The following is a 26,876-nucleotide window of genomic DNA, read 5'->3' as shown; positions in this document are numbered from 1 at the left end:
TTTTATCACATTTTAGCTGTGAATTATTGGTCTTAATTTTTATACTGTCTGCTGGTAATGTTTTTGTTTAAGAAAGCAATAGTTCGCAGTATCAGAGTACAGAAGTAGTGAAAAGGAAAAATAACACCAAAATGCAATATTTGTACTAACCTGTGCTTCTTTGGAGGGAGGGAGGGAGTAAAGATTGGACATTTTCCCTCATATTTTTGCCCCAGTTTACATTTCACATCCATCAATGCTTTAGGTCTTCAAGAATGACACAATCCTCTTTCTGATCATTTTTAACACAGAGTACATGTGAGTACAAGTTGGTACTAACACACTACTAGCCTGTGTTTAGCACTTGTTGTGTTCTGTGAGATGGCCATTGCAATGAGGTACACAGAACATCCAGTTGCTTAATTAAAAGATTTATTAACACACACATGGAAAGATAACTAACAAATTACTATACAAACACTAACTACTAAATGAATTTTACTGGAACTACTCTAACTGCGACTATGCTTTTGTACTTCCTACTACCAACAGGCGGGTATCTCTGGTCACATGAAGAATGTCTGGTGCCACCAGCTGGTTGGAGATTGCATCATTAACTATCTACAAAACTGTGCATAGTCATATAACCACAGCACTGACCTAAAATTCAGTATATTCCTTCAAAAACGAATGAACACATGTCAGCGAAGATTTCCGAGAAAAGAGTTTATTAATGAGGAATATCTTACTTGGTCATACTTAAATCAGAAAGGGGCATTTGACTCCAGGTCAGAGCTGGAATGAGCCTCTTTGATGATGGGGAATATTTTGGATTGCCACATTAGTCACAGTGCTATTAATATTAAACAATAATATGACAACCATGCCATTATTTGCAGTTAAAATGTTAAGGCTTCATATTAAGCATCGTTCTACACCTTCGTATAAGTGAAAATGAATCACACCTATTCAGTCTTAGAGACACATCCGGAGAAGGTAATGTATGATTTTTTTTTAATCACTCGTGGTTGCACACACAGGAAAATCGGGAGCCAAAATATTGGCACATACGAGCTGACAATGAAAGCAATTTAGGAAGAGGATGCAGGCAGCAACGGAGAGCAAGGAAGGGTATATTTCCAGATGTTGTGGTGACAACAATTCGTGTTGCCCATACAGCTCCTAGCTCAGGCCCATGGATGAGTTTTATGTTTACAAGTTAAAGTGTAGCACACTATTGGAAAAATCCTGGCCGCCAAGAGAATGTAACATTCACTGAAAATTTATGCACGTCTTGTTAGCATTGTCTATTCAGTTGTTTATCTATTGTTCAATAAATTCTCTATGATCATTTGGAACAAGGTCGACTTTGTGAACCTTTTTTGAAGATTTGAGAAAGAGCTTGTAGGGGCACAAGGATAAATCTATTTGCCAAAGACATTTCTAAGAAAGGTTCTTCTCTTCATTATCCTTGGCAAGTGACCAAAAACCAGTTAAGATCAGTGAAGACACTCTCAACAAGGTGTGAAGCTAAGAACCACTGAAAGTAATCATAAATACAGAAGTTGAAATAGTCAAAATCAGATCACAGAAAAGACCCAAAAGCATAGAGGAATTTTATCCATTTTCCACCTCTGGCCACCTGATTATCACCTCAACAATGGGACTGTGGTGGGAAATCTATTCGTCGCCATGTCTGCATTAACATAGAAAGATCACTCATAGAATTCCTACAGTGTAGAAGGAGGCCTTTTGGCCCATTGAGTCTGTACTGATTGTCTGAAAGAGCACCTTATATACACTCACTCCCCTGCCCTATCCCCATAACCCCACTTAGCCTGCATATGCCTGGACACTGAGGGGCAATTTAGCACGGGCAATCCACCTAACCTGCACATCTTTGGACAGTGGGAGGAAACTGGAGCACCCGGAGGAAACCCACACCGACAAAGAGAGAAAGTGAAAACACCACACAAACAGTCACCCAAGGCCGGAATTGAACCCGGGTCCCTGACACTGTGAGGCAGCAGTGCTAGCCACTGTGCCACCATTTGGTAAGATGGTCTGGCGTTTCTAAAATAATAATATAAAATAATTATGTGAATATTGCTTACTTTGATTATCATAGAATTTACAGTGCACAAGGAGGCCATTCGGCCCATCGAGTCTGCACCGGCTCTTGGAAAGAGCACCCTACCCAAGGTCAACACCTCCACCCTATCCTCATAACCCAGTAACCCACCCAACACTAAGGGAAATTTAGCACGACCAATCCACCTAACCTGCACATCTTTGGACTGTGGGAGGAAACCGGAGCACCCGGAGGAAACCCACGCACACATGGGGAGTATGTGCAGACTGCGCACAGACAGTGACCCAAGCCGGAATCGAACCTGGGACCCTGGAGCTGTGAAGCAATTGTGCTATCCACAATGCTACCGTGCAAATTATGCATTGCACTTTATGTTCCACCTTTCACCGTTGTGAGAACTTGCTTCCAGGGCAGTGATGAAGATTACTTGGAGGATTTGGTCAGTGATGCTTATGTAGAGATTTGTCTGCGGCCTTTGATTTGGTTGACCAGACCATCCTCTTCCAACACCCATCTCATCCAGTTGCACTTACCTAGTTCCATAACTTACAAATATACACATTCGGAGCATGAATAGGTCCTCGGTGTCAACAGTTGAAAATATAATAATAGTTTCCGCATCTAAAAGACCCAGCTCTACCCCACCACATCACCTTTTTTGACCCCTCCACCTTTTCTAAGCTGTCAAAATGCCGGTCCAACAGCACAAATTGGATGATCAGCAATTTTCTCCAAACAAGTACATAGAACATAGAACAGTATAGCCCCTTCGGCCCTCGATGTTGTGCCAAGCAATGATCACCCTACTCAAACCCACGTATCCACCCTATACCCGTAATCCAACAACCCCCCTTTAACCTTACTTTTAGGACACTACGGGCAATTTAGCATGGCCAATCCACCTAACCCGCACATCTTTGGACTGTGGGAGGAAACCGGAGCACCCGGAGGAAACCCACGCACACACGGGGAGGACGTGCAGACTCCGCACAGACAGTGACCCAGCCGGGAACCGAACCTGGGACCCTGGAGCTGTGAAGCATTTATGCTAACCACCATGCTACCGTGCTGCCGGCCATTGTCTTCAGTCCCCACTACAAGTCCTGTTTCTGGTTACCAACTCCATGGCTCTCCCTAGCAACTGTTCTTAGGCTGAACCAAACGGTTTGCAACTTTGATATCAACATTTGAGCCTGAGATAAAAGCAAATTAACGTGGATGCTGGAAATCTGAAATAAAAATAGAAAATGCTGGATAAACTCAGCAGGTCTGGTAGCATCTGTGGAGAGAGAAAATAGAGTTAACATTTCAAGTCCACATATGACCCTTCTACAGAACTGAGATTAGCTTCTGACCACATATCTGCTCCATCAGCATTTCCACCTCTGTAACACTGTCCGATTCCGACTTGCCACAGCTCATCAGCTGCTGAAACCCTCATCCACCCCTTAATCTCCAAATCTGACTATTCCAACACACCCTTGCCGCCCTCCCATATTTCACCCCCTTGAGCTCAGGCAAACACCTGTCTGTCTGTATTTTAACTTGCACCCCCACTAACTGTACTCACGGACCTAAGTTAGCTACTGATTGAGCAACACCTTGGTTTTAAAATTCTCAGCCTTATTTTCCAATCCCACATGGCTATTCCCCTGCGTAACTTTGTAATCTTTGGGCAGCACGGTAGCACAGTGGTTAGCACTATGGCTTCACAGCACCAGGGTCCGAGGTTTGATTCCCAGCTGGGTCACTGTGTGGAGTCTGCACGTTCTCCCCATGTCTGCGTGGGTTTCCTCCGGGTGCTCCAGTTTCCTCCCACAGTCCAAAGATGTGCAGGTTAGGTAATTTGGACACTCTGAATTCTCCCTCTGTGTACCCAAACAGGCGCCGGAATGTGGCGACTAGGGGCTTTTCACAGTAACTTCATTGCAATGTAAGCCTACATGTGACAATAAAGATTATTATTATTATAATCTTCCCTGGTCCCGCAACCTTCTGAGATAGCCGTGCTCCTCCAATTCTGGCCCCTTGCACAACTTCCATTTAAATATCTCCACCAGTCGTGGCAATGTCTACAGCTGCTTAGGCTGAGTGCTGGAACTTGCTCCCTGCATCTCTCCACCTCTTGAACACCTTTTCCTCCTTCAAAATAGTCCTTAAAACCTGCCTCTGACCTACCTCTGCTCTAATATCATCATACATGGCTCGGTGTCAAATTTGGTTGGGTGCTTCTGATGCTCCTTGAATGCTTTCTCATGTAAAAGGCACTATATAAATACATATCTTTGTTGGGTGAGCTCTGGCGACAACTATTTTTCTCCAACTGCTGTGTGTTACTGCAGATAGCACAGCATGCATGAAAGAGTATTACTGTGCATATCGATTTGGAAAGTAAGATTGAAGGTCTTTTTTTGTACAAACTAATATTGCCCAGTCTTTATCTTGGTCTTTCTAGTGTTTTAGAGATGTGAGGATAATGCTTTTATGTGATGCTTCTGATGTGGATGTATCTAAGCAATTATTTTGCCAGTTACACAGGAACACTCATCAATTTACTCAGTGACTAGACAAAGTTGGAAAATTGCCCTTATAAGTATACAGGAGAGACATGATTAGTGTAGAAATGTTTTGAGTAGATTTTGATACTTTCTTCCCTCATAGTTATACATGTAGAAACAAATGTTGGGGTCAGAGTATATATAGAAACCAATGCTGGGGTCATTGTACATATAGAAACTGATGCTGGGGTAATTGTACATATAGAAATAGGTGTTGGAATCATTGTACGTATAGAAGCCAATGCTCGAGTCATTGGACATATATAAACCAGTGTTAGGGTCATTATACATATATACACCAGTGCTGGGATTATTGTACATATACAAATCGATGTAGGGGTCATTGTACATATAGAAACCGATGTCAGGGTCATTGTGCATATAGAAACTGATGCTGGGGACATTTTACATATAGAAACCAGTGTTGAGATTAATGTCCATATATGTCCAGGTGTTGTGATCATTGTGCATATGGAAACTGATCTTGGTATTATTGTGCATATAGAAACTGGCATTGGGGCCATTATGCATATAGAAACTGGCGTTGGGGGGTCATTGTACATATAAAAATAGGTTTTGGGGCCATTGTACATATAGAAACTGATGCTGGGGTCATTGTACATATAGAAACCGGTGCTGGGGTCATTGTACATATAGAAACCGGTGCTGGGGTCATTGTACATATAGAAATAAATGCAGGGGTTATTGCACATATTGCACTGGTGGTGGGTTATTGTACATATAAAAAATTGTGTTAAGGTCAGTATACTTTTAGAAATAACTGTTGGGGGTAATTGTACATATATAAACCAGTGCTGAGGTCATTGTATATCTAGAAACTGGTGCTGAGGTTATTGTACCTATAGAAAGTGGTGCTGAGTTTTATTGATGCATATATAGAAATGGATCCTGTGTTAATAAATAATATCATCATTGGACAATGTAGGGACTGTTGGAGGGATGGGGCGCGATTCTCCGCTCCCCAGGCCGGGTGGGAAAATCGCGGGAGGGCCGCTCTGGCACCCCCCGTGATTCTCCCACCCCCCCCCCCAAAATGGCGTGTTGCGTTTTGCGACATGCCGCTCGGAGAATCGCGGGTTGCCGTTTTTCATGGCGACCCGCGATTCTTCGGCCCGGATGGGCCGAGCGGCCTGCCGTTCCCGACCTGTTGACGCTGGCGGCAACCACACCTGGTCGCTGCCAACGTGAACATAGCGCGAAAGGTGAGTTTGGGGCCTGTGGGGGGTGGAGAGGGGATCGAGCACCACGGCCGTGCTCGGGAGGGGACTGGCCCGCGATCGTCGGGCCGGCATCTCCAAGAGACGCACTCTTTCCCCTCCGCCGCCCTGCAAGATCAATCCGCCACGTCTTGCGGGGCAGCGGAGGGGAAGATGGCAACCGCGCATGCGCGGGTTGGAGCTGGCCAACCTGCGCATGTGCGGCTGACGTCACTAAGGCGGCGCCGGCTACGTCATTATCGGCGCGCCGCCTTGACGCCAGCGTCAAGGCCCGGAGGCCGAGTTTGACGAAACGCAGCTCCTAGCCCCCTGGGGGGGGGGGGGGGGGAATAGGGGGTGAGGGGCGGCCTCCGACGCCGTCGTGAAACACTCCGGGTTTCACGACGGCATCGGCCGTTGCGGAGAATTCCGCCCATGGTGTCCAAATTTAACCTAACTCAGTTGGGAAATGGTTTTATATATACTTGTCATATACACTTGTTGTATATAGGGGCTGGTTTAGCATAGTGGGCTAAATAGGTGGCTTGCAATGCAGAACAATGCCAGCAGCGCAGGTTCAATTCCCCTACCTGGCCTCCCTGTACAGGCGCCGGAATGTCGTGACTAGGGGCTTTTCACAGTAACTTCATTGAAGCCTACTTGTGACAATAAGCTATTATTATTATTATATCCTACTCGATTTTACTTTCCATTGAAGTCGATGGAGACTCACACAGGGCAGGCTGTAAAATCAATCCTAAAGGTCTTCAGGGTGGCACATAGCACAGTGGTTAGCACTGCTGCCTATGGCACTGAGGACACGGGTTTAAATCCTGGCCCTGGGTCACTGTCCATGTGGCGTTTGCACATTTTTTCCGTGTCTGCGTGGGTTTCACCACCACACCCAAAGATGTGCAGGGTATGTGGATTGGTCATCCTAAAATTGCCCCTTAATTGGGAAAAAAATAATTGTGTATTCTTTAAAAAAAAAAATTTTTAATTGTAGGTCTTCTTCAGGACCTGAAGGCATCCAAGTACGGGAGATGCCAGGTTACTTGATCTATCATGAGACTATACTGTTAAGTCTGTTTGTACTTTCTGTTAAATTTCCAGTACACTCTGGGGACCACCACTTTCAACAGAATCACAATCAAATGGGACCTGCCGATATTGTATTAAATGCAAATAGAGAGGAATTTAGTTATGAATCTTTGGTGTTACAAACTCTGAATATATTTTCAATGATCTGTGGTCTTCATATCCAACTAATAAAGCATCATATTCATGAACAACTGATATTTTATTTATTCTGGAGCCAGATTAGAGCAAATATATTTTAATAACCTCATGAATAGTGACGGGTATGGTTGATTTTTCAACCAAAATCCAGCAGATAGTAATAATCATGGTTGTGGTCTGGGTGGAAATTCGGAGGGTGGGGTGGTGCTTGAGGTTAAGGGAATAGGGTGGGAGGGAGCAAAAGACACAAGGAGTAAATTAAAATGCAGAGTACAGTTTAATGGTCCCCTTTGAGACAGCACATGGTGGGGGTATGCTTGGAGATTGCTACGAGTGGAGGGGGTCCCTTTCATTGTAGCACACAAACTCTCTTGCAATGTAATCAATCCATCCTCCAGTGATGCGATTCATTGTCATTTTATTCAGATCGTTTCAGAGGATAGGCAGTGGATGAAAAAATGTACTTTTAAACTGTAATTGGGCAGGGACTCGAGCCGCATTTTAATTCTGAAAAGCTGTTTTATAAGTGGAATCCTCGGTGACGTATGTGTGACCAGTCGCTGGCAGGGATTTTCAGTGAGTTTGAGCAAAATCGGATCTGACAAGACCTCTGCATCTCTGGAAAGGACAGTGTTTTTTTACAAAAGCACCACATAGCAGCTCAGTCACTCCCCCCGTGTGAATTTGAGGTGAAGAAGAAAAGGAACAGAAAACAAAGAGACACCAGAGAGCAGAAAGCGTTGTCCCTGAATTTGTCTTTGTGTATAGAATGAAGCCAATCTTGGAAACTACAGCCCCCGGGGAAAGCAACGAATCAAACCAAGAGAGCAAAGGTACCGTACCACAGGGGCTCAGCTCTGAGCAACATATGGGTCTGTTACCATTTCGGTATGAAGAGGTTTCAAACATCTTGGTAGAATTGGATTGTTAAATACTGCTTATGTGTTGCAGCTGGCTCTGAATTTTAGTGCTGCCATTTCACAATGGTTTCCGTTTTTTTAGAGATGAAATAATTGCTTTAATGTTATTTTATATTCAACTGGTTAGAAGTGTCCATCGATGTCCCTTTTGTGTTGACTGCTGACACATGTTCGATAGGCATCATGGTGGACAACAAGAGTCAATTCAGGAATATGGGGATGCTGTAGGTGATCGATGAGACCAAATTCAACATTTCATCAGGCACAGTAAATCTAGTCTGATATTTCATCCCTCACCGAAAGCTACCATCAGTGATTTAATGCATTACCAGACAGTAATGGGATTCAACTGTCAGAATAAATCTTTTGCAAATGGAGGTTGTCAGGACTGTGTTCATCATTATCAGAATGCATATTAGCAGAGACTGGCTGTTTTCATTTATTATACAGTAATGCGTAATTCAGGGCCAGTGGGTTTAAAACTAGTTATCCTGCTAGATTAAGCAGCAGATGTTTATGTACAAGTGTGCCGTATAATTGCCTGAAATACTGCAAAAAACCCTCAACCAGTTAGGGGCTGTTACATCTTACTTACAGTTCTAAATACTCCTTGGTGTCTTGGTCTACCTTTGTTATACTTGAGATTTCCATATTCAATTCATTATGGTCAATATAAATGAACATGCCTCTCCTCCAGAGAATTATGCAGCATGTTATTCAGATTCCATTATCTAAAGGGTTGTGGCAGTAAGCAAATAGAAAGTAATGTTCATTTGCTTCTCCACATTCCTGTGGATTTGGACACTTAGCATAATGATGCATAATGAAGGGCGGCACGGTAGCACAAGTGGATAGCACTGTGGCTTCACAGCACCAGGGTCCCAGGTTCGATTCCCCGCTGGGTCATTGTCTGTGCGGAGTCTGCACGTTTTCCCCGTGTCTGCATGGGTTTCCTCTGGGTGCTTCGGTTTCTTCCCACAGTCGAAAGATGTGCAGGTTAGGTGGATTGGCCACGCTAAATTGCCCTTAGTGTCCAAAAGGGTTGGGAGGGGTTATTGGGTTACGGGGATAGGGTGGTTGTGAGGACTTAAGTGGGTCGGTGCAGACTCGATGGGCTGAATGGCCTCCTTCTGCACTGTATGTTCTATCTATTATGTTCTATCAGGTGGTTCACCTGAAGCAGAGAAATCAGGTTCACTAAAGCTCCTGTGACAGGTTGTAAATGCTTCATGATAACATTACCTAAGGGTAGATGGAAGGTTTTTGTTTTCTTTTGTTTTTGTTTTCTTAGAACCATTTGTCCACTATATTTAACCTCACTTTAGCCAATCGCTGTGTGCTCTCTGTTATTTTCTGATCAGTGGGCGGAATTAATATTTTCAGGCCACCACCAAAGTAGTTTTATGAACCTTCCTCCATTTTTTGCCCATCCCGTGCCTAGTCGGGGTGTTCCTAGCTCGCTCTAACCCAGAGGTTTAGGATTAGGAGCTCACTTCCTGACTTCAGGAGCTGGATTTTGACCACTGAGGCAATAAAATTTCCCATCATAGTAAAAGGTCCATTCTTGTTTATGGGGGGGAGCGATTTGTGGATGCAGAATGGTGCAGGTCCGCTGAGTGTACGTTGCTGCCAAGGAGGGCTGATTGCGAGGCCCACCTCAGTTCTCTGTAACTGTGTCCCAGTTGTTTCGGAGGCCGTTAAGCTCACTCATCCTCACACTGCCTCAGCCTAATACCTACCCCCCCCATTGCCTCTCATACTTTCCATACCAACGCATGCCCCTCACCCACCTGCCATGTCCCCTCAAAACTTCCATGCCCATTCAGTGGCAACTCGGGCCCCCGCACACACCATGCTCCCTCATACCCCTTTACAACCTCTATAGCAACTCACCCAGTATCCAGAATGGGAAGGCCTCGGGAGCCATATGGAGATGAAAAAACTTATAAGTTTAATACAGCACTCAGTCTTACACACTCGAGAGTGAAAAACACCCATTTACAAAATCTAATCAAAGCATTAAATCTGTTCAAGTGCTTAGTCTTCAAAAAACAAGCAACCTTCAATTCAGATCTCATAACAAACAGACATCCTCATTAAACTATTGAACCATGAACGCAAACACGGGGAGAATGTGTAAACTCCACACGGACAGTGGCACAGAGCCAGGATCGAACCTGGGATCTCGGCGCATGAGGCAGCAGTGCTAACCACTGTGCCACTGTGCTGCCCTACCATTTTTTATAAACTTCAAAGTGCATGGGGTTTAATACTTCAGATCACGACGATTACCTGCTCTTCAAGAACCTTTAAGTCTACACCATCGATTTGTTATTTCCACACTGTGGGTTAAGGCCCTTGCAACAACTAAAATGGGGTCTATCTGAACTCAGCACCAATTTGAATTTTCCCTGCTGAATTCAGGTTTCCTTCCTGTGTCTTCTTCCCCGTGCTGACAAAAAATGGATTTGTCAAAAATCGAGGGAGGGGAGAAATTCTGCATCTGGGTTACACCAACCATTTTTAAAGATTGGTAGAGTCTTCCAGGATCCATGAAAATATATGTTCTCGAATGCTGGCCTCTCGTGCATTCCTAATTACAATCACTCCATCATTATTTCCTTCATTTTCCTGGGTCCCAAGCATTGGAATTCCCTCCCTACAGCATCCACCTGCCCAACTTGCTTTCCTCCTGCTAAAACTCAACTCTATGACCAAGCTTTTGATTATTTGGTCTAATTTGATCTGTAGCTCAATGACATAGTTTGTTTTATTATCCTCCTTTTTTTAAATATGTTCCTGGGATGTGGGTGTTGTTGGCTGAGCCAGCATTTATTGCCCATCCCTGAGGGAAATTAAGAGCCAACCACATTGCTGTGGATCTGGAGTCACATGTAGGTCAGACCAGGTAAGGATGAGAGATTTCCTTCCCTCAAGGACATTAGTGTACCAGATGGATTTTTATGACAAGCACCTTGAGATATTTTATTATGTTTTCGGTGCTGTATGAATATAAGTTGTTGCTGCATAGAATCTGATAGACTCATGGTGCTTATTTTCAAGCTCCAAAGTGCAACTCAAAAAAACCAATGAACATAGGCTTTCTGGAAATTGAAATCTCGCAGCATGTGCCAGATCAGTATGTTCTTAACATGTAAAAATGTCTTGTCCTCATTGAGGCCACTGAGAAATGCTCAGTTGCCACATGCGACAGAGAGGAAAGGTGAGGATCCACAGTGCCAGCTTTCTACCCTCATGTTGCCAAGTGATTTCACTCTGAATGAGTGTACCTTGGCCCATAGCTCCAATATATATAGGCCCAATGAGGCCAGGGAAACGATGCAGGGGAGCTCATTCCTGTTACTTACTCCTGTTCACAGTACCTCTAGGGGATGGGCCTGCACTTAGGGGTGCCATTTTGATTTATGGCAGGATAGCTAATATGGGCACTCTGAACCCTTCCCAGGTACCTTATGGGGTGCTGTGGTTACCCGAAAACTAACATGGAGAATAGGCAGATGAAAGTCACTTTGATCGCAGCTTGCAACTGATAATGCACTATAACTTAGGTTGTTACTGGTAAACAGATTAATTAACTGCAGAGTTCAACGCCAAAGCCAAGCTGAATTTAAAGCCACAAACTGCATTTTACTTGTGGCATTCCATTGCTCTTCCAAATTACAATCTTTTCCTTTAACCACAAAGTAGGATCAAGATCAGAAGCTTCAAACCATGCTCCCTAAGCCAGAAGGCATTTTATTCATCTCTTTTTTCTAAGTGTGGCACCCAGTTGTTTGTGTTAGCAGGCAGTGTTGAAAGGCTTAGGTGAGATAGCACATTATTCGGATTAGTTGGTCACTAGAAATAAAGTTTTCAGAGATTTCAGTCATGGAGAACATATTTTTGTCACAAAGTGGAGGTGCGAATCGGGTCATGAATCACTGAACTTTGTTTCTTTTAATTAGAAACATTTCCTCAACCTTCCCTACCCCATGCCATTTATATGTGCCTTTCTCGCTGGCCGGGGAGGCCTTGGGTGCTAAATGCACAGGCCTGAGGTCAGGGTCCCCATTATGTTTTAATTGTATTTCCTCCCAAGCACTATTTATGTGTGCTGATATGGTTTTGGAAGTCTTTAAACGATGCACTGCCTTGAAGAAGCCTGCTAAGGCGTTGAAAACATTCTGAAACACAAGTGTTTTGACACTGTTAAATGTCATTATTAGATGACATAATATAGATGTGTTTTAATGCAGTGATTCATCAAATGGCTCCAAATTTGTGGTTAAAGGAAAAGATTGTACCCCCTGTTCTGCAAAGGTAAGTTGACCAATTCATTAACCCCTAATGTGTAAGTGTTGCCATGCATTACAGAACTTTCCCCTCTGGAGATAGTGCAATCCTGCATCCAGAAATGTGGGGAACGTATTTAGAAAATCCTCTTGACTGTGAAAAAAATTTAATTCCCTGATTTTGAAAAGATAAAAAAAGATCCAAGAGCTCGCTCCCCTCCTTTGATCGGCAGATAATCTGCTTTAAAATGCAGAAGACAGCATCAGTTCTTTCAATTTCATCCTTTGGAGTGGAGAAACCTATGTTTTGATAGTTGTGGTCATTATCAATTTGTGGCTGAGTTCCAAAAGCTGTTAGTCTGTTGACACAGCTGTTCAGGGGAATGACTGACAGTTTTATGAAGTTTTAAAAGAAAACTTTGCTTTGATGTGGTTTCAGAGTAAATTACTGTTGTTTACATAACCTAATGGTAATTTAAAGGATTAACTTTGTCAATGGAGAAGTTTTCTTTGATATTATCAATGGCATATGTTTGAATGATAGCTTTATTAGGTTTATTTTTTCAATTGCATTTAGAATAAATCCCTTTGCTTTGCATGGCACCTGAACACTGCGTATAGTGGGTTCTGTGTGAATGACTATGGAAAATAGATGGCGGGGCATGGACGTCTGAGGGGACATAGAGAGGGTATATGGGATGGCATGGGGATCTGAGGGGCATAGGTGGCATAAAAGATCTGAGGGATTGTGAGTTGGTGCAGGATAAGGAGATCATGGAGGACCGAAGGGGGTATTGGGTGGCATTGGGTATTTGAGAGCACATGGAGGGAGCAAGGGGAATCTGAGGAGCATAAAGGGGGCATAGATTGGCATGGGTAATCTAAGAGGAATCTATGCCCCTCAGATCCCCATGCCATCCCATATACCCTCTCTATGTCCCCTCAGACGTCCATGTGGCTTGGGGATCGTGGCGGGGGGGGGGGGGGGGGGGGGGTGATGTGAGGGGGTGAGGTGTGTTTAAGGGGCCTTTAAGCTATGTTGGGAGCCAGGCAGTAGGCGGCTGTCTCCCAAGAACTGCCCATTCTGCATCCGCGCCTCATTCCGCACGCCATTGTGGCTGGCAAACTGGACTGTGAACGCCAACCCTGTGTGGAAAGACAAAAACCCCATGCAAAATATATTTTGGAAGGCGGAGAGGTCCACAGGTCAGGTCTCCCCGAGCCTGCAGAAAAATGCGAGCCAAGATGTACATGGCTGGTAGATGAGGTGAACCACCTTCTGAAAAGGATCGTAGTCCAGAAAACCAGTGCAGTTTCCCAAAATGATGCAGCGTGGCGGTAAGGCACAATCCTGCTTGATCTCCTTGTGGCCACAAGTGCAGACAGGATGGGAAAATGAACATTGTCAGGCACAGATTCAAATGGGTCAGATAGACGTGGGCAGACTCAGATCCACTGCTGGCTTCATAACATTTTTTTTAAAAAACCATATGGAAACACCCACTCAGCCACAGTACCATCTTTTGTGAGCTCACAAGGTTAAATAAGATGACTTCCTTAACGTATGAAATGTGAATCTATTTGAAGTTCCAGATTGCATCGGTTTTTCTTCAAAATTCTACAGATAAGGTCTCATTTGAAATGAAAACATTTTGACATCTTTCACGGTAACTGGAGGTTGCCGCTGAAAATGTTGTGTGAGTCTTGCCAATTTATTTATACCAACATTGAAACAAAAACAAAATTCTGGTGAAACAGCAAGTGAGGGAGGAGGAATGATGAGGATTTCAGCTGTGTTCATACCGCTGTGCCTTTCCAGAACCGTCTGCATTCAATTTAGATTTTGTAGCATTTGTGAGTTTTCTTTTTCTCCTTTCCATCTCTCTAATTAGTTCCAGCCTTGGCTCAGGTTATCGATGCCACCTCTGGTTGAAAGGTACCCATGTAGTTATTGGGCTTTGAATGAATCCAGTGTGAACATAATGTCCATTCAGCAGGGGCCATTAAGATCCAATGCATACGTCAGATTGAACACAGGCAGGGTGGGCGGACAATGTCTTCTCCAGGTTGGGTGATGGTGGGGAATTCAGAGAGTTACAGACAGTTTGTGGGACAATCCAAACGGTGAAGCTGTCCTCTTCCTCCATCCATATGGGAAGTACATTGGGCAAACACTATGTTAGCAGATATGATTCAGTTGAACATGATCTTTCCAATTAAACATGTTAACCCTGTGAGAGCTCATGTAGTTAAGGTAATAATTATTGAGCACTTTATGCTTTTTGAAGATCATGTAAGATACTTTAAGGTGTTAGAAAGAAAGAGCTTGCAGTTCACAGCATCTTTTATAATCTTTAGCTGTCCCAAAGTGCTTTCGAACCAATGACACACTTCGATATCACAATAATTAACCATATTTAATAATATAGGAAATGTGCCAATTGCATAAATATGGTCTCACAATCAGCAATTAAATAAATGACCAGATCATTTGAAATGATCAGACAGGGACTGATTTAGCACAGGGCTAAAGAGCTGGCTTTTAAAGCAGGCCAAGGCAGGCCAGCAGCACGGTTCAATTTCTGTACCAGCCTCCCCGAACAGGCGCCGGAATGTGGCGACTAGAGCTTTTAACAGTAACTTCATTTGAAGCCTACTTGTGACAATAAGCGATTTTCTTTTCATTTCATTTCATTTCATGGGCACGATTCTCCCAAAAGGCTACAAAGTCCACAAGGGAGCGTGTTTAGCCGCGTGCTTCCCGGCGCTCGCAGTGTCGAGAAACACATGGCTATTCAATGCAACTCGCGTTGTATAAGGGGCCTGAACAGGGACTGTGTGGCCGAGGCCACACATTGCTCCATTTTGCACAGTGAGGAGCTCTGCTTACCGGATCTCCGAAGTGTAGTGAGAGATCGGGACGCCAAAACCCCCACCCCGCCTGAACACACTATAGGATGGTCCTCGCACCCCCAACACCCAAGCCGGGTACCCCAGGCTCGATTGCTCACGTGCAGAAAATGCCATCTTGGCACCTTGAAGTGCCAACCTGGCACCTTGACAGTGCCCATGTCAGCTGACAGTGCCAGGTTGGAACCCAAGTGGCCCTGTCAGGGTGCCATGTTGGCACTGCCAAGGTGCCTAGGTGGTGCCAGCAGTGCCAGTGCACTACCATGCTCAAAGGGCATGCAGCTGGGGGCCTCCAATCCCCTGGGAGGCCCCCACCAGTACCGTTCTGTCTGGTCCCTGTTTGTGAGGACCAGTGTTGAACAGCGCTCACCCGACGTCTCTGAGGCAAAGGGGATAAATTCTAAAGCTTCAGGTACCTAGGGAATCTGCACATTCGAGTGAGACTTACTGCCTCGCTCTAATATACAGATTTGCCATAAAGTGGCCCCGCCATAATGGGCGGGATTTACAGCGCAACGGCTCACGAGATTGCGTTGGATCTCATGAGGCATGGAGAGCTGGGTAGATCCTGGGAGCTGGGTGTCCCGCCATTCATTGGCCATGCTGCGCTACGATGAGCTGCTTTTCCGGCACAGCACGGCCATTGGATCACGCCCCATGTGTTTAGGGTGTGAGCTGAAGGATAAATATTGTCCAGGATGTTGGAGAACCACCCTTACTCTTTGAGTGGGGCCACGGGAGCTTTTCTGTCTAGTTGAGAAAATTGATAAGGACTCGGTTTAATGCCTCACCTTGACAAAAAGCACTCTGATAGTGCAGCACTCTCTCAGTGCCATTGAGGTGCCAGTTTAGATTATGTGCTCAAGTCTCTGGAGCGGGTCTTGACTCTTCTGTCTCAGAGTTCTACCGGTTGAATAAAAAAACACATGAAGACAAATCGATGAAGGAGAGGCTGCTTGTTTGACCGATCCCAGCAGCATTTACAGGTACTTTAAGCTACTTGGACACAATACTCGCCAGACAAGCGACTGCATGAAAATATGAGTTTCTGTTATCAGAAATGATTAACTTGCTGTATGAATTCTCATTTTATTAATCAGCTCAATTAACAGAGAGTAACTGATGAGATTGGCATTTCTGTAATATTCATTCATGGAATGTGGATATCACAGAAATGTACAGTGATTTGAATAAATGGTTAACTTCATGATACTCAAATATGGATGCAATTAGCCCCTATGTCATATTTGTATGGGAATGAATTTAACTATTTAAATGAAAAATGAAAATCGCTTTATTGTCACGAGTAGGCTTCAATGAAGTTACTGTGAAAAGCCCCTAGTTGCCATATTCCGGCGCCTGTCTGGGGAAACTGGTATGGGAATCGAACCGTGCTGCTGGCCTGCTTGGTCTGCTTTAAAAGCCAGTGAGCTAAACAGAGTAAGAAAGTGTAATTTGTCTCAAAATCATGTATTATGTATGTGTGAGTGCTGCTGTGAGTGCATTTTACACACATGTACATATGTAATCTATGGAAATTAGATGCAGTGAGGGCAGCACGGTGGCATAGTGGTTAATGCTGCCTCATGGCGCCGAGGTCCCAGGTTCGATCTCGGCGCTGGGTTACTGTCCGTGTGGAGTTTGCACATTCTCCCCGTGGTTGCGTGGGTTTCACCCCCACAACCCAAAGATGTGCAGGGTAGGTGGAATGGCTGCGCTAAATTGCCCCATAATTTGAAAAAATGAATTGGGTACTCGAAATTTATTTTTTTTAAAAGGAAATTGGATGCAGTGTACCCTGTACTGCCCCCCACACCGCACCACCCCGGCATGACGGGTTCCTAGGCAGTGTGCAACGCAAATTGCCATTTACTTTGGCGGGATCAGAAGATGCTACCGGCAGCCAATAATGAGCCGCCTCCACCACTGGAAAGCATGCTGTGCAGAGGCTGGAAAATCCAGGCCCGAGTGATATAAATCTGTGAGAAACCTGATAAGGATGTGTTCTTTTCTATCGAAGTGACATCTATATTTAATGTATTAAAAGGCTTTATCTGTGCTTCCTGACATCTGGTTTTCATTATAAAATCCTATGTCCATTATTTACAGTGGCAACATTCAGTAACATTCACACCACACAAGTGCCAGGTAATGACCATCTCCAACTAGAGAATCCTAACTGTGGCAACTTGACCACAAAAAGTCAAAACAGATTCATCTTAAAGTTAAACTTATATAAAGATAATACAGAAAACAAAGTTTAAAATACAGTTTGGACTCAACAGCAGGAGTAGCTAGTTAAACATTGAAATAACAGTAACAGAACTAGAACTAACGACAGTTAAATACAAATATACAGAGGTAACAATAACTAATGACATCACAGCACTTACTGGTGACATCAGCAATGGATTTAAATAAGAAGATGCTAAATAATAACACTTTATATCACTAACCAACTCCCCTTGACATTCAATGTCATTACTATCACTGAAACCCCCACTATCAACATCCTTGGGGGGGGGGGGGGGGGGGGGGTTACCATTGACCAGAAACTGAACTGGACCAGCCATACAAATACTGTGGCTACAGAGGCTGGGAATTTTGTGGAGAGTAACTCACACTCTGACTCCCTAGTAAAACCGGTTCACCATCAACAAAGCACAAGTCAGGAATATGATGGAATATTCTCCGCTTGCCTGTATGAGCCCAGCTCCAACAGCATTCAAAAAGCTTGACATCATCCAGGACAAAGCAACCCGCTTGACTGGCACCCTATTCAGCCCCATCAACAGTCACTCCCTCCACCACCATAACTCAGTAGCAGCAGTGCGTACCATCCACAAGATGCACTACAGCAACTCAACAATGCTCCTTCGAAGCACCTTCCAAGCCCATGACTGCTGCCATCTAGAAGGACAATGGTAGCAGGCACATAGGAACACCATCATCTGCAATTCTCTTCAAAGCCACCCAACATCATCATTTAGAGATATATCGCCATTCCTTCACTGTCACTGGGTCAAATCCTTGAACTCTAGAGATTTCGCACTGTGGGTGTTCCTGCAAAATTTGGCCTGCAGCAGTTCAAGAAGGCAGCTCACCACCACCTTCTCAAGGGCAATAAGGGAGGGGCAATAAATGCTGGCATAGCCAGCAGCACCCACATCCCATGAATGAATTTTTAAAATTGCCAATGTAAACCTGTCACGTTGTACGTCACCATACCAGTAAAGATTGTGCAGCACCACCACTTGGGAGCAAAAGTGTCATTGGAAGCTGACAAGTTTCAGTTACAAAGATACTTACATGAAGTATTAGTCAAATGTAATATTCAAGATAGACTAGAAGACTTTACAGTGGGAGCAGTTTCTGTCTGTGCTCTGCGGTTGAGGTACATTCCTGACTGTAACCATGATTCAGCTGAAGCCGACATTAGCTCTCGACTTTCCATGTGTATCATCATCTCTAATCACCCATATCTAACTAGGAAGTTGCATTCTTGAAATTTCTTTGAAATTTTTGATGATTTAACCAAGGCAAGTGGATAACTTTAGGTGAATAACTGCTAATGATTTCTTTTGCACCTCTTTGAGCTGACTAGGAGTGTTTGAATACTCTACAAATATAGGCACCTTATTTGCAGATGTTTCTTTTTAATTGAACGGTTTCAAGTAAAGTTGGTAAAATATGCAAGTTTTGCTGTAATATTTCACATTCTTTTCACACACTTCTTGCATGAAAATTAGTTTCCCTCAGGACGCATTCTGTGAGAAAGAGACACCATTTTATTTTCCAGTAACAGCATCCCTCTACTTGCCCAGAAAGCAGCTGGCTATAATCACCCCATAATGGTGCTTGTGTTAATATTTAACACTGACTCTAGCGATATCCCTACATTTAAGGAGAACATTCCCCAAGGAGTTTGTCGCAGGAATCTTGCACTGTGTGTGCAAGTCTACAACCTGAGCTATGCACTAGCCACAGCATGTTAGGTTTATTTTCTTAACAAATATACCCTATTCAGAGGTTCAACACGTGCAATTTTGGGGGCTACTGTTTATGAGATGATGTAATGTTTTAATAATCTAACGAAAGTAAGGATCGTCAAAGAATCATAGTTCACAAGGGAGATAATGGGCTAGTTTTCTCTTGCAATAATCAGTCATTTCTAGATCCATAACTTAGCATAAATGCTTCACAGCTCCAGGGTCCCAGGTTCGATTCCCGGCTGGGTCACTGTCTGTGCGGAGTCTGCACGTCCTTCCCGTGTGTGCGTGGGTTTCCTCCGGGTGCTCCGGTTTCCTCCCACAGTCCAAAGATGTGCGGGTTAGGTGGATTGGCCATGCTAAATTGCCCGTTGTGTCCTAAAAAAGTAAGGTTAGAGGGGGGGTTGTTGGGTTACGGGTATATGGTGGATACGTGGGTTTGAGTAGGGTGATCATTGCTCGGCACAACATCGAGGGCCGAAGGGCCTGTTCTGTGCTGTACTGTTCTATGTTCTATGTTCAGTTGGATATTAAGCAGTGATGTGAACAAGTTACGGAAAGTGAATTGAGAAAAATCAAGTATTAGTATGTTAAAATTGCAATGTAGACAAAAGTAATTGCAGAATTCAGTTCCAAAGATTCAAACTGCGTGTCTGTTGTTTTAAGTATACATGTCAGCAGTCTTCAGTTGAAGAATCTTTGAGTAATCAGGTCATGACTCTGTTCGGCTGGATGACATCAGTTTACTGGTCACTGATAATTATAATTATTATAATTACTTTCGATAATGCTCGTGATTTTTGGAGGTGAATAGTTGCACAAGTGTACACACCAAGTGTCCACGTTTCCTCGCCTCTTTCAGTAAATCTTAAGTGTATGCTTTATTGCTTCTCGGGAAACATTCAGGATTTATTTAATTTGCATAAAGACAGTTTTGACAAGCACAGCTGAATAAAGAGCACTTGGAACAAATTGTAACATGGTTGCCAGTCACCTCTATCCAGATGTTGACCCTTTTATTCAGGCCTGTGAAAATTTCCAGACAGCAGCTTAGGGATTGTTGTTCATTTATACGGATGCTGTTTAAACGAAGGTCATTCTTACTGCACACATTTGCTAGGTTGCTCTTCAGTGGAAACAATTGCTTGATTCCCTTATGGTGGGATTCTTAGTTTGCAAGTAAATAAACCTTTTAAATTAGAAGTCAGCTTTGATTATGTCTGGGATATAATCCTTCACTCTAGCCTCCCTCCCCCAGAAAGGTTTAGTGTTCATAGACGATTATAGTGGCATCTGGAACCGATTATACTGTCTATCATCTAAAGCTGAATTGTTCAATGGGGACTAGAAGAGCCAATGTCTGAGTTAAGGTTTGATATTTACAGTAAACAGAAGCTTAGGAAAGGATTGTCATATCCAAGGATATGTGATCGACCAAAATGGCTGATAAAATCCAGTTCACGGGGTGGCTGAATTAAGGAGGCTCATTGAAAAAGCAAGATCAGTAGTTACACACCCCTACTCATTGCCCGTAGTTCTGTTACTGGTTCCTTAAAAACCCACAATATTCAGTTCGCAATCTCCATTGTCCATCTCCAGTGACATTACACATCGAAGAAGATTATAACTATTCACATGAAGTCATGCTAGAATTAAACAATAGCCTGTATTTATATAGCACCATTAACAAAGTAAATGCACAGATTATTGCATGAGAAACCAACAGAATGTCTCCCTTGCAAACTATGATTCTTCAAAGACCATTACTCCTGTCAAATGATTAAAGCATTACACATTTAGAAAACTGTGGTACCCAAATTGCACGAGCGCTGAACCTATGAATAGGAAATATTTGCAAGGAAAGTGAATTGAAAAGAATTGAGTATTAATCTGTCCATATAATCCCTACAGTGCAGAAGGAGGCCATTCGGCCCATCAAGTCTGCACCGACCCTCTACCCAGGCCCATTCCCCTGCCCTATCCCTGTAACTCCACTCAACCTTTTGGACACTAAGAGACAATTTAGCATGGCCAATCCACCTAACCTGCACATCTGTGGACTGCGGGAGGAAACCGGAGCATCCGGAGGAAACCCACGCAGATGCAGGGAGAAAGTGCAAACTCCACACAGGCAGTCACCCCAGGCTGGAATTGAATCCAGGTCCCTGACGCTGTAAGGCAGCACTGCTGACCACTGTGCCACCCTGCTAAAATTGATGCCCCGCCCTTCCCCGTTAAAATTGAAACACAGACAAAGGTATTGCAAGAAAATTTGAAGTGCATTTCCTAATCATAGGTTCAGCACTCGTGTTAATTTGGGTGCCACAGTTTATTGAATGATGTAACGTTTTGATAATCTGACAGGAGTAATCATAGTTTACAAGGGAGACAATTGGCTGGTTGGAAATAAGGAAATCAAACAGTTGTTGCCACTGAAAAGCAACCGAGCAAATGTGCACAGTAAGAATAATTTTCATTTGACAGCTGAAGAAATGGTCCCACCGATGGCACACCCCTGCCATGGTCTTCCTGGCGGTGTGGGGTGGATCCAATGGGAAATCCCATTGATAGCGGCAGGACCAGAAGATCCCACCACCTGGCAACGGCAGGCTGCCTCCTGCCGCCGGGAAACAAGCGGGGAGACCAAAGAATCTTGCCCGTTACCTTTAACCGCACAACTTGGTTGAAATTATGAGGAGTAGACTAGTTGGAGAAACTGTTTCAGTTTGGACATGCCGCTTTGAGGCTACAGTCTAACCTACTGCGTTTTGGGATAACAACAGAAAGTGCTGGAAATGCTCAGCAGGTCTGGCAGCATCTGTGGAGAGAGAAAAACAGAGATAACTTTGCAGGTTGATAACCTTTCAGTGGAATCCTCATTTCCCTCTGCACAGATGTGGACTGACCTGCTGAGTCTTTACCGTGTTTTCTGTTTTTATTACAGGTTTCCAGCATCTGCAGTATTTATTTTGTTTTGCAAATATTCTGGGTACTGGAAGAAATCAGTTGGGAAGCTGCTGGACTTGAGGGTCGGCAGGGGCAGAGATTTTCTACGTATTTCATTCTGTGGAATAAAGAGCCTTAAACCATACTGACATTTTCAAACATTTTTCAATTCAGTAGTAATTTGTAGGTGCTGCATTGGAATGATGAGCCATCAGAGTTATTTGCAAGGATTTATCCTGTTATTTCTTTGAAAGGGCACATGCTCTGTTGGTACGGTTATTTTAAACATTATTCCTGATGTGGAGTATGGTTTAATTGTTGTAAAGATCCCTGGATCTCACTGTGCACTTTGCTTATTGCATGACCATGTCACAATAACTGACACATGGGCCTCAGAGAGTAGCAACAAGCTGATTGTTCGGACTTTTGAAGCCTGACTCTTGGTGAGCTTATACAGCTTAATTATTTCATGGCTGAATGATTGCTGCATCTTTATTTCTTGTCAGTCCAGTGACTTATTTTAATAAATTTATTCGCTCATCCTTTACATTTGCCTAGTCTTCACACTTCTGTTTGCAAGAAGACAGATTAGTTGCCTACTCTCAAGCTATTGCTGATTGTTCTCCTCCTTTCCCTCCTGGCAAGCCTTCAGAACATGTTAGCTTCGCCCTAATGTACCTCTCCCTGTGCAGAGAGAGACTGGGGATTCTAACCATACTGTGCAAGGAGAGCAGAGTAGACCAGCACTACTTTCCTCCCATCTACGGTACATAGGCCTAGATGCTGCCAAAGTCAAAGGTGAAGCATGGAAGTTATATATTAATGATCTTGATCTTGGCATGCTGGGCACAATTTCAAGGCTTGCAGATGACATAAAACTTGGAAGCATTGCAAGCTATGAAGAGGCAGTGTAAAACTGCAAAAGGACATAGACATTTTAGTGGAGTGGGCAGATGAGTGGCAGATAAAGTTCAATGCTGAGATGTGTGAAGTGATGCATTTTGGTAGGAAGAATATGGACAGACAACATGAAATGAAAATGAAAATAATTTATTGTCACAAGTAGACTTCAAATGAAGTTACTGTGAAAAGCCCTCAGTTGCCACATTCCACCACCTGTTCGGGGAGGCTGTTATGGGAATTGAATCGCACTGCTGGCCTGCCTTGGTCTGCTTTAAAGGTCAGCTATTTAGCCCAGTGTGCTAAACCAGCCCCAATATGAAGTAAGGGGTAATATTGTATATGTATATATGCATATATGCATGTATATGCATAGTCCATTGAAGGTGGCAGGACAGGTGGAGAGAGCAGTTAATAAAGATTGTGGTATTCTGGACTTTATTAATAGGAGCATAGAGTACAAGAGCAGGGAGGTTATGCTAAACTTACACAATATACTAGTTTGACCTTAATTGGAAAATTATATACAGTTCTGGGTGCTGCACTATAGGAAGATGTGAATGCATTAGAGAGAGTGCAGAAGAGGTTTACAAGAATGGCTCCAGGGATGAGTAGCTTCAGTTATGAGGATAGATTGGAGAGGTTGGGGCTGTTCTCCAAGGAAAGAAGAAGAGATTTGATGGGGATGTTCAAAATCATGAGAGGGCTGGATAGAGTAGATAGGGAGAAACTACTCCCATTTGTAACTGGTTCAAGAACAAGAAGGTTGAATTTTATCTTGACAGTGAGATTAGCACCTGGAGTGAAAATCCTGCTCATTCTTTACTGTCACAATTAACATAATTACTATAGGTTAGGAAAAAAGCTTTAATCCCAAAAAATAAATACAACTGATCTATACTTATCACACAACAATCTATACTAAGCATAGAAACTCTGAGGAATAAACGATAAATTCCATTTCCATAAAACTGCAGTAGTGACGAGCATCATTGATCCTTGATTGTGAATTATCTCACATAAGCGCTGTTGCTCGTTCTGGTGAGTGCGCTTTACACTCAATTGGCTCTGTTTTATTACGTAGCTCTAGAGTCGCCAGGTATCCTTATGATAACACCACGAGGTTCAAGTTCAAGTAAGGTTCAAATCAAAACACGTTTATTAATACACAGTTAATCGCTACTCATGCATACAATACTAAACGACTAGGCTATTCCTACCACTAACAGGCCAATATTTATCTGGATAAGGGAACCCGCTGGGTCAGGGAACAATGGCCTCTTGCTCGATCCTGAGTCTGCAGGCTTCCAGCTGGTACGGACTAAGGGGTCAGGAGCATCTATCTCGTAGCGTGCGTTGACTGGACATTTACTTGATGGTGCAGCAGTTGGCCAGGCCTCTCCTTACGGTCAAGTTCTTCGAGAGCTGCTAAGATGTTCTGCTGGGAGGGCCGGCTAAGAGAGCGAACTGACCTTGGGGGCTCTATTTTATAGTCCTCAGGGGCTTCGCGCCCTTTTGGGCGGACCCCGAGCTTACTTCCAATCGATTGGATCCCATGCCAATCAATTAGTTTGAATTCCCCAATACTGGGGCTGTTTCCCGATCGCTGGGCGGTCCTTGGGTGCCCGTTTGCTTCTTTTGTCTTGGACTCCTGCTGGCGCCGAGGAGTCTAGCTTTACTTTGATCACCTTTGATTGTTACTATTGTGCCTGGGAATCGCTCATTAATATGCATGGCTGCTGGTTTCAGTGCTGTCTGCTTTCTTTGCAGGCCAAATTCACAGGAAAAGTCTACAAACTGCTTGTTTCTCTGGGATTGTCCAATTTTCCCTGCGTTCCTTGTGTTTCTCTATTTTAACTTGGGAAGTGGCCAACTCAGGTGGCTACAGCGCGAACAGCGGCGCTGTTAACATGCTAACTAGAGCTAACCCAGGAAATGTACAAACCATATTATAAGCAAGGAGGTACTCCTGGGCACTTTCAAAGCTGCAATCAATCTTACCTCAGAATTCAGATGACAAACAATTCAAGTTTTGCTAGGCCTACATTGACTGAAATCCTCAATAAACTACCTACAGTTCCAGATTAGAAACCCATAAATGTCAGTGGTGATACTCGGAGGGAGATTATGGAATGTTGGCCAATTAAGTGGCTTTACCTTGGAGCCCTGTCGAGTGAAGGGTGGTAGGCAGGCCCCTGAGTCTAGAGGGCCAAGACGCAGCCATCCAGCACCGGATGATTGGCAGTCCCACTGAGATAGACCCTCCGAGTGTACTTTGGGGAACAAGCCTTAAGAATAAGAAATAAATGTTGCCCCAGCTACCAGGTGGGGTTTAAGTTAAATGAGGGAAGCCACCTCCATCCATTGGCTGGGCTTTGGCCTCAATGGAAGCAGGTATTGCAGATGGCCTCTGATAAGTGCTCTTGATGGGCAATTTAGTTGGCCACCTGTTACTGCTGGGCAGATAGCCATCACCTCCAACATCAACCCGCACCTCCACACTGAATGCAGCATCCTTCAAAATAGCTCTGAGGCACAACCATGGCAACCGGCCTGTGATGTGGTCAGCAGCAGGAAATTGCGGCCTCACCCGCCTTCACATCTTGAAAATTCAGCCCACTGTGCATCTGCCAGATGATGGAATTGGGTCTACGTCTGATGATGTGATGCTATATATGGCGCTGACTTTCTGCCTCCTCTGTAACAAATAAAAGCAGAATCATGTGTAAGAATATTGAAAGCTGAGTGGTTTAATGTATTAAACTTATTCCAGTGCAGAATATAAAAATATTAATCCTAGAAACTGGCAAGTGCAGATAAAATTGAGTCTGAAGAGATAGGAGAGGTCTTGAACAAGTATTTTTCTTCAGTATTTACAAACGAGAGGGGCCATATTGTTGGAGAGGACAGCGTGAAGCAGACTGATAAGCCCGAGGAGATACTTGTTAGGAAGGAAGATGTGTTGGGCGTTTTGAAAAACTTGAGGATAGACAAGTCCCCCGGGCCTGACAGGATATATCCAAGGATTCTATGGGAAGCAAGAAATGAAATTGCAGAGCCGTTGGCAATGATCTTTTCATCCTCGCTGTCAACAGGGGTGGTACCAGAGGATTGGAGAGTGGCGACCGTCGTGCCCCTGTTCAAAAAAGGGAATAGGGATAACCCTAGGAATTACAGACCAGTTAGTCTTACTTCGGTGGTAGGCAAAGTAATGGAAAGGGTACTGAGGGATAGGATTTCTGAGCATCTGGAAAGACACTGCTTGATTAGGGATAGTCAGCACGGATTTGTGAGGGGTAGGTCTTGCCGTACAAGTCTTATTAACTTCTTTGAGGAGGTGACCAAGCATGTGGATGAAGGTAAAGCAGTGGATGTGGTGTACATGGATTTTAGTAAGGCATTTGATAAGGTTCCCCATGGTAGGCTTATGCAGAAAATAAGGAGGCATGGGATAGTGGGAAATTTGGCCAGTTGGATAACGAACTGGCTAACCGATAGAAGACAGAGAGTGGTGGTGGATGGCAAATATTCAGCCTGGAGCCCAGTTACCAGTGGCGTACCGCAGGGATCAGTTCTGGATCCTCTGCTGTTTGTGATTTTCATTAATGACTTGGGTGAGGGAGTTGAAGGGTGGGTCAGTAAATTTGCATATGATACGAAGATTGGTGGAGTTGTGGGTAGTGAGGAGGGCTGTTGTCGGCTTCAAAGAGACATAGATAGGATGCAGAGCTGGGCTGAGAAGTGGCAGATGGAGTTTAACCCTGACAAGTGTGAGGTTGTCCATTTTGGAAGGACAAATATGAATGCAGAATACAGGGTTAACAGTAGGGTTCT

At 43.9% G+C, this 26,876-nt stretch overlaps 1 protein-coding gene across 4 annotated transcripts in view; it reads left to right on the top strand.

Annotated features, from left to right (window-relative positions):
- Nucleotides 1–26,876, top strand: part of gpm6bb (glycoprotein M6Bb) — a 224,736-nt gene that overhangs the window by 125,350 nt on the left and 72,510 nt on the right. The window contains exon 1 of one of the 4 annotated variants that reach the window (XM_038802472.1): nt 7,695–7,918. The exons of 2 other annotated variants lie outside the window; for them this stretch is intronic. In XM_038802472.1, coding sequence (XP_038658400.1) covers nt 7,855–7,918 — 64 coding nt within the window. In that variant the 5' untranslated portion in view covers nt 7,695–7,854. Of the gene's footprint in view, nt 1–7,694; nt 7,919–26,876 lie in introns of those variants that run through there. One more of the 4 variants, XM_038802476.1, reaches the window with a different exon arrangement.

The sequence above is a fragment of the Scyliorhinus canicula genome, chromosome 7 (assembly GCF_902713615.1).
Source record: "Scyliorhinus canicula chromosome 7, sScyCan1.1, whole genome shotgun sequence".
NCBI classification, from domain to species: Eukaryota; Metazoa; Chordata; class Chondrichthyes; order Carcharhiniformes; family Scyliorhinidae; genus Scyliorhinus; species Scyliorhinus canicula.
Note: the sequence above shows the minus strand (reverse complement) of the source record. Positions and strands in the feature narration are given on the sequence as shown.